The sequence below is a fragment of the Chanodichthys erythropterus genome, chromosome 13, assembly GCF_024489055.1.
Source record: "Chanodichthys erythropterus isolate Z2021 chromosome 13, ASM2448905v1, whole genome shotgun sequence".
In the NCBI taxonomy this organism is placed as follows: domain Eukaryota; kingdom Metazoa; phylum Chordata; class Actinopteri; order Cypriniformes; family Xenocyprididae; genus Chanodichthys; species Chanodichthys erythropterus.
The window spans coordinates 38,477,419-38,493,337 of record NC_090233.1 but is presented as its reverse complement, the minus strand read 5'-3'; the positions used below and the strand labels follow the sequence as shown (position 1 = coordinate 38,493,337).

Here is a 15,919-nt window from a genome sequence, read left to right as displayed (position 1 = left end):
TGACAAGTTTCAATATAAAAGTTTGCGACTGCACTCATAAAGACAATATTTGCCGCCATCTAATGGCGTAATAAGTGTAATTTCTGTTGCTGTTCATGGTCAGGGACTATTTTTTCCAACGGAAGGAAGGCTTTTAATGATTTTACTTCATGAAAGTTGCACTGATGCATATTTTTTGGCTTTAATATTTGTATTGTCTGGTAACCGTTTTGTACAAGCAATAAGCCCCATGAAGCCGTGGTTTACAGTGAATCTATAACAGCTTAGGGTGGTTTTAGGGCTTCTTTAGGCTTATTGCTTTAATTTATAAGCATGTGGACATTGAGAGCTTGTGTTCTTTTTGTAAATGTGCAGAACTTATTTTTTAGATTGCCCAATCTCAAAAATATTTTGCTCTGACCTAGGGTACAATATATTTGATTTCGCCAATGTTACACTCTTTTAGATCTTACGAAGCAAATATTGTTCTAGCAACTAGAGTTTTATTATGAGCTTCCGTCTATTCCCATTTATAGAAATATCAAAGCATTTAAAGGTGCCCTAGAATTGAAAATTGAATTTACCTCAGCATAGTTAAAGAATTAGAGTTCAGTACATGGAAATGACATACATTGAGTCTCAAACACAATTGTTTCCTTCTTATGTAAATTTGATTTGTGCAAAAGACCTCTGAAGAACAGGTGAATCTCAACATAACACCGACTGTGATGCAACAGTCGGGATCATTAATATGTACATCCCCATATTTTGCATATGCCAGCCCATGTTCAAGGCATTACACAAGCCAGTATTAATGTCTGGAGCTGCACAGCTGAATCAGACTAGGTAAGCAAGGACAATAGCAAAAAATGGCAGAGGGAGCAATAATAAGTGACATGATCCATGATATTTTTAGTGATATTTGTAAATTGTCTTTCTAAATGTTTAAACGTTTCGTTAGCATGTTGCTAATGTACTGTTAAATGCGGTTAAAGTTACCATCGTTTCTTACTGTATTCACAGAGACATGAGCCGCCACTATTTTCATTATTAAACACTTGCAGTCTGTATAATGAATAAACAACTTCATTCTTTATAAATCTCTCCAACAGTCTGTAATGTTAGCTTTAGCCACAGAGCACTATCAAACTCATTCAGAATCAAATGTAAACATCCAAATAAATACTATAGTTACTATAACTGATATGCTGCATGACGAACACTTTGTAAAGATCCATTTTGAGGGTTATATTAGCTGTGTGAACTTTGTTTATGCAATGTATTATAGAGTTGCGAGCCTGGGGGCGGGGAGCACGGGCATTTAAAGGGGACACGCGCTGTATCGGCGCATATTTAATTATGCCCCAAAATAGGCAGTTAAAAAATTGAATAACAAAAAAATCTATGTGGTATTTTGAGCTGAAACTTCACAGACACATTCAGGGGACACCTTAGACTTATACTACATCTTGTGAAAAAGGGTTCTAGGGCACCTTTAAATAGATTTGATGATAAAACAATTGCTTTATAAAAACTTCTTATATAACGTTCACACCAACATCTGTTCCACATTTGTTTTTATTGTAAAGGAGGCGGAGGGGTCAATCTTGCAGCATTTTTTAAACACTGGATTTAAAACAAAACGCAAATAAAACGGTTTACAAAACAAAAATAAGATCTGTACAAGTTCACACTTCATCTTAGAAAAATTCAGCCAAGCCCAGGGTTGGGATTGCAGCAGCCACACAGAGGACCGTTCTTTAAACAAATGAACAGCTGTAAATCAGCCCGTCTGTAATCAAAGCATTGTGGAATAGAAACACGTTGACGTGCGTGACAAGAGCAGTCCATTCATAGGCTCCGTCAGGCTGTGTTAAGAGATGACAGCAGAGGTCACAGGGTTCAAAAGTCAGAGTTCAGTGTTTGCTTTTCTTGGTCTTTTTGTGCGAGCGATGTGGTGATCGGGACGAAGACCTCCAGGATTTGTGCTGTGGTGATGGTGATCGAGAGCGTTTTGACTTCCGTGGTGATCGAGATTTTGTTCTTCATGAAAGACAAAGAGACAAGGGTAAATGCTAAGTTATATCCACATATACTTCTCATGGCAACATGACACTATGACGTGAACAAGCACGATACAAAGTGACAAACAATTCAAAGTTTGTATTCTCACTAGCTGTGTCCACAACCATCATGACATTCCTGTGTAGCCCCTCCCACAGTGAACTCTCACTGCTTCAAAATCCCACTTGACAGAAATGAAATACACTACTGTTGAAAGTTTGGGGTCAGTGAGATTTATTTTCTAAAGAAATAAATACTTTTATTCAGCAAGGATACATTAAATCGATCAAAAATGACAGAATAGACATAATTTTGCAAAAGATTTCTACTTCTTTTGAACATGATATTCATCAAAGAATCCTGAAAAAAATTATCACGTTTTCCACAAAAATATTAAACAGCACAACAACATTGATAATATTAGAAATAAATGTTTCTTGAGCACAGATTAGAATGATTGTTGAAGGATCATGTGACACTAAAGACTGGAGTAAAGATGCTGAAAATTCAGCATTTCATCACAGTAATAAATTACATTTTACAATATTTCAAATAGAAACAGTTGTTTTAAAATATAAAAAATATTTCACAACAATATCACTGTTTTTACTGTATTTTTGACCAAGTAATTCCATCCTTGGTGAGTCAAGACATCTTTTTCTTTTAAAAAACATACCAAAATCGTACCAAGGCAAGCCCAAACTTTTGCATGGTAGTGTATGTTCTGATTGGTTACAAATGACTTGTCACTGTAAACTTGATGCATCATAAATTGGTTAGGACACTGTGAATGACTATTTCTGAATAATGAGGGGACTTAACTGATAAGCACAATTAACAATTAGACACAAAGTGTGAGTGTGTGTAATGTGTGCATACCTCTCTCTCCTCTCATCTTTGTCTCGACTCCTTCCTCTACTCCTTTCTCTGTCCTCACTCTTTCTACTTTTCTCTTTATCCCGTGTTTTACTCCGGTCTTCTTTATCTCTCCGCTCGTCTTTTTTGGACCGATCTTTCTGTTTCTGTGAATATTTGTCTTTCTTTTCCTGGTCATCCTTGTCAAACTCCTAAAGAAGGAAAGAAAAAAGAAAAGGAGATAAATATTGAGTGAGTTTACTGATTTATCAGTTAAAGCAAAAGAGTTATTTGTTGTTTTTTTTACCTTGAAATATCAGTTTCAAAATCATTCTGATGGTACACTGACATCATACCCGTTTCTTTCCCACACTCCCCAAATGTCTGCTCTGGGAGCATGTCAGTTTGGTGAGCAAGTACAAGTTCCACAAAACGGGCAGATAGCTTTAGAGCAGTACTCCGTTTTTTATCTTCAGACTACTAATCCATCCAGTTAGATTATATCAAACATTTTTGATATTTTAGAACACACAGTTTTCATTTGTGTATGTTTTGTGTTTTAAAATGGGTTCAGATTAAAAAAAAAATGTGTAATGTGTTCTAGCCTTTAGTGATATGTTTTGAATGATTATAGTACAATTGGAACACTTTACTGTAAATTCAGCATCAGCAACACAATTATCTGTGTTATTTTTTTAAACCCTGTATTCTTTTGTTGCAGTTGATTATGTTTGAGTGTTGTGTGTACCTTCTGTAGCAGTCTGTTTCTGTAGTGTTGAACTTGCTGTTGAAGAGTCATACTGGACTTCCTCTGTCGCTTCCCTGACTCCAGCTCATCCTGGAAATTCATCACCTTCACCTGCAACATGCACACACACACACACTTTTATAGAGCCTGGCAACACAGTTCACGTCAGAGCTACATCTGTCTATGAGTGTGTGGGAGGGAGAGAGCGAGACATGAAATACTGAATGAGTGACTAACCTCCAGTTCTCTGAGACGTGTCCTTTTGCTTTCAGACAGCTCAAAGTTTTTCAGAGAACTCTTGAACTCTGCCCCCTCGTACCTGCTGGGGCTGTCAGCTTCATCACTGCTGATATCAGAATCACCATTGTTCTCCTTTAGGGCACTGCATGAGAAAGAGAGTGAACTGAAAAGACTGAAAAGATTTTTCAAATATTTCCTCTCCTCCTAAATCAGTTTATAGCCTAGATTTACTAAACAATTTTGCAAATGTTTAGTGAATGTTTATGTATGTTTAAGTAAACAATCTAGGTAATGTTTAGTGGATAGTTTGCACACAAATGTGACCCTGGACCACAAAACCAGTCATAAGTCGCAAGGGTATATTTGTAGCAATAGCAATTACATTGTATGGGTCAAAATTATCGATTTTTCTTTTATGCCAAAAATCATTAGGATATTAAGTAAAGATCATGTTCCATGAAGATATTTTGAAAATTTCATACCATAAATATATCAAAAATGTATTTTTGTGAGTGGACATGCATTGCTAAGAACAATTTTTTTGCACCAAATTTTCAAATAGTTGTATCTCGGCCAACTACTGTCCTAACAAACCATACATCAATGGAAAGCTTATTTATTCAGCTTTCAGATGGATGATGTATAATATCTTATGACTGGTTTTGTGGTCCAGGGTCACAAATAATGTAATAACAGAAAGCATGTGACTTCATGAGGCTGTTGAAACGATCCAATCATGTGAAAAAATTAATCCACTTATCACAGAGAAGCATAAATAAAATTAACACCATCCAACACTTGAATTGAACACTTGAACATCCTTACCTTGAATTCATCTCCGTGTCTGAGTCATTCTTGGCTGAAAGAATGATAAGAACAGTTAAGAAGGGTGCATGCAGCAAGCTGAGTTTGACTGGATAGTCTGGGAAAAGCATTTAATAAAAAGGGTGGAAAATGGTAATGTATTACTCTTCATGTTGTGACTGTACCTGAGGATTCTGAATCCTCCACCTTCTCCCATTTGGACAGTGCAACAGTGGGTAAAGTCTTATCTGAGCCCTCATCAACTGGTTTAGACACACAAAAGCAAGCACAGAAAGGAAAACGAGGTAATTTAATTAAAAACCAATGATATAACAAAAGCAATAGGAATATTGTATATTTTTGTACAATTTCACTGTTCAGATGAAGAAGACTACTTAAACATCAATAACATTATAATAAAACTGTTATTCACAATATTGTAAGATAAACAAGATAAACATCTAAAGACCTCAGCGCCTGAATACCTACATGGCACACCATCAATATCATCTATTGAGTTTCCTAGGGGAACACCATCAATGTCGTCGACTGGTACACCATCTATAGAGGATGGATCCCAGGTCATAGGTGACCCATCAAGGTCATCAAGGGGTGTACCATCAATTTCAACTCTGTCTAGAGGAATACCATCCAACGGCGCTCCATCCAGATCAGGAGATTCGGGCTAGTGAACAGGTAGGCAAATTAATATTATACATAGTCACTATACAGATCATATACAGTTTATTTATAGATTTTTTTTAATCTATTGGCCATAACTCACCTCTGCTTTGTCAATGACTTCCTCTCCAGGTTTAATGAGTCCCAGGAATATATTCTGCAATTGGATCAGGAATGAGTCTGGATAAACTGCCCAGTCCTCCCACGCACGAAAACATCCCATGATCCTTTGCTGCAGAGAGAGAGAGAGATGTAAGTGAGAATTGCAGTTGGGGAGTGGGATCACAGGAGGGAAGGAGCTCAAGACAGATGACGTGCTAAAACAGACTGTTCCCACCTTAAACTGCTCTGCCTGGAGTCGAGCCTGGATGTTCCGATACGCTTCACTGATGTCTCCAAATATCTGAGGCAGCTTTGTCTCAAAACTATTACACAGTAAAAAAGAAAAGCACTTTTCATTAGAGACAACATTCAAATTGCAATGTTGCTGAAGTAGTGACAGATCTTTTCTTCCATATTGTGACGTACATTCAAATGAAACATTGTGAAAAAAAAGTGTAGTGGGGACTTCAATCCACCAGTTGTTGATTGGATGGAGGCAGATCTGAATGCAAGTTTGCTGTTGATCACAAGAAAGGGGCAGCCTAAGTTGACTAAATGATTGGAGAAGTCTGGTGTACATCACCAGAGAGAAGTTTGTTGTTCCCGCAAAATATGACATTTTAATTAAAAGGTTAGTTCACCCAAAAATGACATTTCTATCATTAAGCACGCACCCTCATGACATTAAGGTTGAACCACTGAAGTCCTGTTGACTATTTTAACAATGTTTTTACTACTTTTCTGGACCTTGAACATGGTAATTAAGTTCTATCTATGGAGGATAAAAAAACCTCTCGGATTTCATCTAAAATATCTAAATTTGTGTTCCGAAGGTCTTCCGGGTGTGGAACAATGAATTTTTGTGTGAACTAACCCTTTAAAAATACAACGTACAAAATTTAATCATCCATGGATGAATAGTTTGCAATAAAATCAATAACATGCATTTAGAAAATAGTGTGAATTTCCATTTCATTCCAACTTTAGGACACAAAAAATCTTAATAATGTCAATGCTGTAGGTTCAAAACTATTCAAAAGACACAAAAAGAAAAGCACAAAAACAATCAAGAAAAAAAACCCATCATACCAAAAAAACATTTTGCTCAATTGACTCACAATTTGCGGTAATATGACGCATTGGCCACTTTGGCACAGGAGTTGTAGAGGATGTCGGATATCAGGTAAAGTCTGGCAATCTGCAATACACAAGACAAAATGTCCAAAAGTGTGAAGAAGGGCTACGCAACTAACTTCAGCTGTGATCTGTGAACTCCAACTGTGTCTTTGTACCACTTTAACTGTGTGTGTACCTTCTTCTGCAGTGGTGTGTGTGCTATAGACAGAGATTCAGTGATGCAGGAGACGACCTCCTCAGCAGCCTCCGCTCTCTCTAGGCAGAACAGCATTGCATCGCCGATTTCATCTCTGCGAGGAGTCAGCCCTCTCAACAGGCCTTCCAACCGCTCTCTGTGCCTGAGACATAACACACATATTCAACTTGTGTATACATTACAGGGCCAAAAGTAGGTGGGCACTTAAACATCACAGGTCTATGTGCATTTTATTTCAAAGGAAAAATGTGCAAAAGAAAAGCGAGACGGCCTACTACATCTATTTTCGAAACGCATCCTTACTCTGCCTTCAGGTGCCCTTTCTTTGGCTCTTCCTCTTGAGAAGGGAAGGAGATCTCTTCTATTTCTTCATCACCATGGAGATATGGGTTAAGGAGAGGGGGCTTCCAAAGAGAGCCACCCCTAAACATTCTGAAAGGGGACGTTCTCCATTTATTTGGGTTTTCTCCCTGAGAGAAGGACAGAGACACAGGGAAATGTATAACCGTTTTCATACACATAAGCAAACGTGGCATAATTTATCTTTGAGAGCAAGACTGTGTCTGGCCATGAAAGGCAGTGGCTCATTCACCTGTAGAATGGAGTAGAGTTTCCATCTGTAGTACACATGTTCCTGACTCTTATTATCAAACAAAAACCTGCAACATTAACCAGACCAAGATTGGATATGGCATTCAGACGATTGAGAAAATATTTGACCAAAAATTTGAATTAAATTAAAGTTTTAAATGTTCTGTCATCATTTACTCACCCTTATGTTCTAAACCTGAATAACTGTCTTTCTTCCATGGAGCCCAAAAAGAGATATTTAGCAGTATGTCAATGCTGCTCTTTTCCACAACCAAAGTGAATGGTGGGTGACATCAGTGATGCCAAATGTTACTGGTTCTCATAAAATTGAAATATGTGCATATTCAAATTGCACATATGAGACAGTAAACATTTCTGAGCTTCAATATCAGGTGGCTTTGGAAGACTAGAATAAAGCTTTGTGTCATCCTGTGACTATTCACACTGTATGAAAAAGTCAGAAGCATGAACACCCTGCCTAATGTCTCCTTTTGTGATTTACGGTAAAAAGAAAGTCATACTGGTTCAAAAGACATGAGGGTGAGTAAATGACAAGATTTTCATTTTGAGTGGAAGGTAAAGATGATGAATACAAAGCAATGCAATCTATCCAAGGATAATAAAAGATCAAATATTCTATAACAAGCAGAATACTCCTCACATACCTGAAGTCAGGGTTGTTCTTTTCCCGGCTCATGATGATGGCTTCAAACATGGGTCCCTCTCTTACCACAAACTCAATCATTCTGTGTATCAAGCCCAGCAGGTTCCTATCAGCCACAAAAGAGATGGATGAGAGAATGAACAAGGGCACTCTCTTCTCTTCCCCACCTTTCTCAATCACTCCATATAGTCCTTACAGCCTTACCATGTCAGTTCTATCTTTTTCTTCTTTCAATTTCACTGTCTGGCAGTTTGAAACTTGTATTTTGCTCTGAATTTTCTGTCCACTCCAAATCAGATTGCTTTCTGTTGTTACCATGGCCCTATGAGACCGTTTAGGGAGTGTGTTTTGGTATAATGTTAGCTCCTGAGGTTCACAGAAAGGCCACTGTGTGACATTCTACACATTTTCACAGTAGCAATTACTGGGTATAAAATTATTTATATGGTTTAAACCGCAACTGTATTAACAGAATAGTAAAGTTACTGATGTTGCTAAAGAAGGGTAACCTCTAAGCATGTATATGTATCTGGGAGCGTATGAGTGATTGGCTTGGTTACGATCTAAGATCAGTGATATCAGTGATGTATAACAGTACCTTTCCGATGATATAACCACTGTGATTTAGGCGTCAGTCTACAGGTGAGTGTGTTTGTGTGTGTTTCAGTGGCAATGGTGTTTTAATAAATGGACAGAGAATGTGTACCTTTCTGGGGGGATTACCACTGTCACTACGGCCTCGGACAGAGTCTGTTCATGACGTCAAACCAAATGATGAAGATACAAAAATACAGTGAGTTTATATTTAAACAAACTGCAGAATATTCATGATTAATATCATCAGCAGCTGCTAAACCTCTGGAAACATGCTCCGCAAACAGACGAGTTCATCTCACCACTCTTTCTGGCTATGTCTGGGGGAAATTCTGTGTATTTTACACTTTGTTTCCTCCAACCTGTATGGCTTCACAAAGGTCATTGGCTCTTTTTTTACTGCCCACAAACAAATTATCGAAACTCAAATAATTTTAAGAGAATCGAATATTGTTCCCCGTGTTAAACTTACCGATTTTATGCTTTGTTTTTGTTGCCAATGATGCTATACAGGTATTGGAACGTGTGGATTTGACACATTTGGTGACTAATCTCTGACATACCAATACAAATGAGGCAGTGAGAGACCAGCCAATCAGCCTCAACATAATCTGTAAGTCTAAGAAGCCAGGCAGGTTGGTAGGAATGAAGTGTCTCTTGTTACACTGGATCTCCCCCAGGTTAATGAACGTCAATGAATTTAGAACTGACCAAGACTACAGCAGTGTTTCTGTACAGATTCCTGGTTTAATCTGACAGTGATTCTTTGTCTGGTACAATATTCGTATATGAGTCAAATCAAGCAACTCGAATTAGTCTAAAGTGTTCCCACAACAGTGTGAACTCACACTGCGAGTTGATTTTGTAACTTTCCTCAAAAAATGAAACAATAAAATAGTTGTTCTGACAGCACAGTTAAACGTTCATTCCATCACATTTCTCTACATATATACTATTGTTCAAAAGTTTAGGGGAATGTCATTTTTTAAAGAAATTAATTATATTATTCAGCAAGGACATGCAAAAAAAAATTGATCAAAAGTTACAGTAAAGGCATTTATAATGTTATAAAAGATTTCTATTTTCAAATAAATGCTGTTCTTTTGAACTTTCTATTTCTCAAAGAATCCTGAAAAATAACGTATCACGGTTTCCACAAAAATATTAAGCAGCACAACTGCTTTCAACATTGATAATAAGAAATGTTTCTTAAGGAGCAAATCAGCATATCAGAATGATTTTTGAAGGATCATATGACACTTAAGAGTGGAGTAATGATGCTGAGAATTCAGCTTTGCCATCACAGGAATAAACTGCAGCTTTTACTGTATTTTTTGATCAAATAAATGCAGCCTTGGTGAGCATGACACTTCTTTTGAAAACTTTCGAAAAATCTTACTGCTTGCAAACTTTTGAACAGCAGTGTAATTCTCTGATGATTAAATAAAAACAATACCAAAATATTTGGTATTAAATTTAAACACTTTGATTCCATTCAGATTCCAAAATGTAACTATTCTCTTTATTAAACCCTAATACTCAGCCATAATCTTTGTATCAACCTAAGACCACTGTACAAGAATCAATTTTTTCTTTGGCTACTTTTTATTATTTAATGATAAAAAGTAAGCTTTTGTTTACTCAGTAATGATTCAAGCTCCCAGAATACTTTGTCAGTAGAAAAACCGTCAATAAATAACTTGACTTCACCAAACTCTACTACACCATGAAACAGTGTGTGTGGTTACCTTGTAAAAGTCTTCCTGTGAGCGACTGCGTGGTTTGGTGAAGTCATTTCTGAAGCGGTCTCTGGGTTGGGCGTTGAATGGCAGTCCAGAGGGTGGAGGGGGGGCAGTGGTCTTCAGCACCCCAATCGGGGTGTAGAGAGGTTGTGGGGGAATACGTACTGCCTTCCCCCAACCCAGTTTCATTTCAAAACCCATTACTGTTTTACCTGCAAAATACAGACACCAGAGCTCAAAACTGTCCAAGTACCTGTTTTACAGGTGTCAGTCTGATGTCTGAGGATTGAGGGTGTCTCACCGTCCAGTGCAGCCAGAGCACGCTCTGCATCTTTCCGTGTCATGAAAGCAACAAAGCCGCGGTTGGTGACTCTTGTTCTCTCCTCATCAGTGCGAGGCCACATGATCTTTACACTAGCCAGAGGACCGTATTTTCCAAATTCCTTACAAAGCATCTCCTCTGTCATCTAATGAGACAGTCAAAGCTTAGCAAATAAGTGTAACACACCTGTGTAATTACAAGAGTGCCATATGGTCACTGTTATGCAGTCTGTTAAAGCAAAACCATGTGACTTTTTGTGCTGGCCAGATTTTTCCATGAATTATATGGCAATCAGCAGACAAAATGCTGCAGTCTTTTCTCACCTTGGGGTTGATGCAGCCAATGTACAGGTTTGTTGTGTTTGGCACAGCAGGATCATCATCAAATACTGCAAACACAATAAGTAAAAAGGTTTAAGGCTTCCACTGGGTTCCTGAAGTGAAACATGTGGCATAAGTTTGTCAGACTTACTCGATCTTCGCGTCAGAGGTAAATCCACGTCTGGGTACACTCCTCCAGAGTCCCCTTTCTTTCTTTTGTAACGCTCCTCTCTTTCCTCCTGTATTCTAAATGACAGATTTAATAAAGACTTTTTAGCTACAATTATGTAACACTCTTTAAAGTTACAATGAAATGGAAGTAGCAACAGATCTTTTATACTGGATTGTGACATACATCCGAAAAAAGAAGAAATGTAGGATGGGGACTTGGATCTATGCATTGGTTGTTAATATAATTTTGAGATATGCGAGTTGAGCTCAAAAAATTGAATGCAAGCTTGAGGTCGATTATGGAGTGGCGGGGTTTAAGCGACTAAATGATTGAAGTCCGGCATACGTCACCAGAGAGAAGTCTGTCGTTTTCACCAAATGATCCAGTTATGAATAAAATGCATACACGGATGAATCGTTCACAATAAGATCATGCATTTAGAAAACAGATGAAGTGAAATTTTTTTAATGCCGACAGATATACAGATCTTGGCTTTTTGTTTGAGATGACCAAGACAGAAAAACAGAATGAAAGAAACCATAAAGGAAACACTGACTGTTTTAATTCCTCTTTAAAAAGCTCCAGATTACTCTTCTTCTTCTCCTCTGTTTTCTTTTTAACTGCCTAGAATGGAAAAACAACAATGTGACACTAAATATTGTATTTTGTGATTGACAGCAAATTGGATTGTGTCATCTATACTGATTATGATGATCTTCTCATCTTGTTCCTTCTGACCCAGTCTTACCTCTCAATACTGAGGATATTAAGCTCATCTGATTACAGTAGACAGAAGCTCACTTACAGCTTTTTTAACTTCTGTAGGTTGAACAGGTGAGGCATTCTGAGGTGGAGAATTGAATTTGGAGGCGGGTCTGTAGAGTTTGCTCTTCTTCACCTCTGCGGCTTCTTCCTCTGAGAGGTGAATAAACACATGCAACTGTAATTCTCTCCTTCCATTTTAACTAACAGCTTGGATCTATAATTTTTAGTAGCTCACACCTCTTAGCTTTTTCTTGCAATTACTAAAACTGAAATAAAAATAAATTAAAGCTAAAAAGAAATATTGAAAATAATAAATATGGCACTTAAAATAACTAAAAGTTCAACTAAAATGAAAACTGAATGTAATAAACGCTAATTCAAAATATCATATAGATACTACAATAGTATAATACTAAATATGAATCAGAGACTGAAAACAGAAATGCACCACAGCTCACCTTTAGTTGCATTTACAATGCCTCCTCGTACAAATGTCTTCACTCCACTTTTATCATTAGTGTCAAAAGAAGCTAAAAATTCCTCAAAGACTTCAGCAGCTTTCTCCTCCTCCTGGAAACAGTGAGAAAGAGAAAAACTATACAAGTCTACACAAGACAACAGGGTATATTTTAAATATAAACACCGTATTTCCCATCATTAGTCATATTGGTTTTCATTTATAATTTTGTAATGTTTTCATCTTTTTTTTAAATCTATATATTTTCAACAAAGCACTACTATGTCCTACAGAACCGCATATGACATGCGCGAGGGGTGGGGAGGATATTAGTACAATGAATTAGTACAAGGTGACCATGATTTAACCAAAACCAGGGAACAAATTCCTTGTTTTGGTTAAATCATGGTCACGTTGTACTAATTAATTTCTTTGTTTTAATTTAGCTAAAGGTACAGTAAGTGTTTTTTAAACACTGTTGAATGTTTAGAAAATCAGCACTTATGATGGGGGAGGAGAGAGTGAGCAAGATGGAGATTTGAAGAAAGACTGTAGAAAGAGAGATGGCTGAGAGACATTACAAAAGAGAAAAAGGTCAGAGGAATATCACTGGAAAAAGGGTTATGATAAGGCAAGAGCTTTAGGAACCTGAAGTTAATTTTGATAACATCTAATAAGATAACACAACTAATATGACAGAACATCATAGAATTCATCCATTGTTATCACTTGCTGATGTTTGTGCTATTATTTTCCCTCCAAAATGATGAAAGGAAAGGTGAAACAGGATATTACAAAAGAATAACAGCATTGTTCAAAAAATACTTTTTAAGGAAAACAATATGAAACATTGTATGATAACCAAAACTATTTGGTTACCAATATTCAAAATATCTTATTTTGTGTTCCACAGAAGAAAGAAAGCCATGAACAACATGAAACAACAGTAAATTACAATTTTAATTTTTGTGTGAACTTTCTCTTTCCAAATAAACTGTCAGACAGACCAGACAGAAAACACAAAATAATACTGTCAAAAAATGTCCATTGTTTGGTTTATTGATATGATGATATCAAATGTAAACAAATTCTTTGCATATTTACATTTGGTTTGAAATATAGGATATAATTTTTTATTACTGAGAGGAAATCTTCTAGTGTCAGAATGCAAAACAGTATTTACACTGAAGCACTTCATTATCCTCTGAGGTACCTTCAAATGTGTATTTTTCCTTCAAAATGTAAAAAATTATAGAAAGTTTAGAAATTAGTCTACACAAGACAACAGGGTATATTTTAAATATAAATACCATATTTCCCATCATTAGTCATATTGGTTTTCATTTATAATTTTGTAATGTTTTCATCTTTTTTTTAAATATATATTTTCAACAAAGCACTACTATGTCCTACAGAACCGCATATGACATGCGCGAGGGGTGGGGAGGATATTAGTACAATGAATTAGTACAAGGTGACCATGATTTAACCAAAACCAGGGAACAAATTCCTTGTTTTGGTTAAATCATGGTCACGTTGTACTAATTAATTTCTTTGTTTTAATTTAGCTAAAGGTACAGTAAGTGTTTTTTAAACACTGTTGAATGTTTAGAAAATCAGCACTTATGATGGGGAAGGAGAGAGAGTGAGCAAGAGGGAGATTTGAAGAAAGATTGTAGAAAGAGAGATGGCTGAGAGACATTACAAAAGAGAAAAGGTCAGAGGAATATCACTGGAAAAAGGGTTATGATCAGGCAAGAGCTTTAGGAACACGTTAATATTAGAAAAGCTTTCCAGCGCTGGAGAGACTTAAGCGGGAAGGTTTGAAAACAGATGCCAAGGTTGAGTTGTTTCTGCTTGATAATTAAATAACACTGGTTTGCCTATGTTTCACAGAACCAAGATATGCTGTTGTTGCAATGTTAGCTATAGTAAAAGGACAGTTTTAAGTGTCATTGTTTATCTGGAGCTGCTGTGCTGCTGGCCTACTCCTGTGTGCTGTATGTTCATTTTTTATTCTTCCCTGTCATTCGTTCTTCATTTTTGCGTTATTTTTTTTGCAAAGCTTTTATTTTGCTTCGCTTCAGCTATGATTAAGAAGGAATCAACTCTTGCATGTGTGTTTGTGCATTTTTGGGGCGGCACAATGATGGGAGGGGTGTGTTTGTTGGGGTTGATTTCAAACACCAACAGTGTTTCTCAGAAATTGCTTACTGCACCTTTAAATCACAGCCACAATTAAACTAAAGCAAGGGAATGAATTAATAAAACATTACCACTAATTTAATATCTCTGTTATTCTCCATGTGCAGAGCTACACACTGTCGCAGTCCACACTGACCATCTCAAAGTGCTGATGTTTATTGACTCACATTTTGCTGACAAAAACTTACCTTTTTCTTCATTTCCTCTTGTTCTCTTTTCGTTAGTGTCCTCTTCACCCCCACTGATTTCCCTTTTTTGTCTGCCATGTCAACTCTCTAAAACACAACAGAAATGTACTGTAACTCAAATCACTGTAATGGCGTTCATTCAATCATGTAATTGGGGGGACAACATATAACAATTTAAGAACCAACTATTCTAGTGGTTATACTAGTGTGAATGTTGGGGGTCAAGACCCTGCATAACTGACAAATATCTCAAACTACTTGACCTAATGACAAGATTTCCGAAAATAAAGAGTGAACATTTTTGCACTCCATCAATATGACATCTTGATCTGAACTAAGGAAAGTAGGATGCAGGACTGATGAAGATGCAAAGCAACTTTAAAATATGCTGGATTACAAACCCAGCCTTATTATCCAATTTTCATGCACACTAAGATACACTAAAACACCTTGTTTGTGTATGATTCGCGTCACGAGAAGACTACCACAATGGCACTATTTAATTTTATAAATTATAATAACATTATCGTTCAATAGTCATAGTCCTGCTGTTGTTGGTGTCTACATAACTCAATTTGCAACTGTCTCCAAACCTAGCGAGCTGCCTACCTAGACAGCATTTGTGGGCATCACAGACGCCGACAGTCTCCCAAAAAAGCTGCCTGGGTGGGAATCTCACCAGGTTGGAAAGACTGTGTATGTGTAAGTTAGCGTATGGGCTAACATCTCTAGTCCTCCGGGCCTCCTTTAAACCTCAGACAACCTTTTGCTGTCAACTGCTTTAACGCTGCTGGAGGACGTAATGAAGACCTATCTGATGCTCCAATCAGTCACACATCTGTAAACAGTCTATATAACGACTTACACAGCTCTTGCGTTGCAAAAAAGAAACCGTTCGTTTGTTGTTAATCCGCCATTTTGAATTCACTAGAAATGGAAATAGCGGAAAAGTGACGTTGCGTTACAAACACCAATCAGAGCTCAAAACGCCTCATTCTGCGACTGCAGTGGATCCTGAGTCTCCGGTCACTTCTGTACGTTTAAAAAACGAATATGCCTGTGTAACCATAGACAGTAACATAAGAATTAATTT

The 15,919-nt window shown here is 37.1% G+C and overlaps 1 protein-coding gene across 2 annotated transcripts; it reads right to left on the bottom strand.

Annotated features, from left to right (window-relative positions):
* Positions 1-1,548: 1,548 nt before the first annotated feature.
* Positions 1,549-15,759, bottom strand: zgc:163098 (uncharacterized protein LOC100037380 homolog). 2 transcript variants are annotated; one of them, XM_067407542.1, is made up of 24 exons: positions 15,692-15,759; positions 14,827-14,913; positions 12,435-12,546; positions 12,017-12,126; positions 11,768-11,835; positions 11,191-11,285; positions 11,043-11,107; positions 10,699-10,864; positions 10,404-10,609; positions 8,768-8,811; positions 8,063-8,167; positions 7,399-7,465; positions 7,110-7,276; positions 6,786-6,948; positions 6,592-6,671; positions 5,709-5,796; positions 5,475-5,603; positions 5,180-5,375; positions 4,876-4,953; positions 4,712-4,745; positions 3,884-4,028; positions 3,647-3,757; positions 2,923-3,110; positions 1,549-2,022 (listed from the first exon to the last, which is right to left on the bottom strand). In XM_067407542.1, the coding sequence occupies exons 2-24, from the start codon at positions 14,902-14,904 to the stop codon at positions 1,896-1,898; spliced, it is 2,622 nt and encodes an 873-aa protein (XP_067263643.1). In that variant the 5' UTR covers positions 14,905-14,913; positions 15,692-15,759; the 3' UTR covers positions 1,549-1,895. The 2 variants fall into 2 exon arrangements, with proteins under 2 accessions (XP_067263643.1, XP_067263644.1); XM_067407543.1 differs by lacking the exon at positions 15,692-15,759 and adding an exon at positions 15,436-15,613.
* Positions 15,760-15,919: the final 160 nt, after the last annotated feature.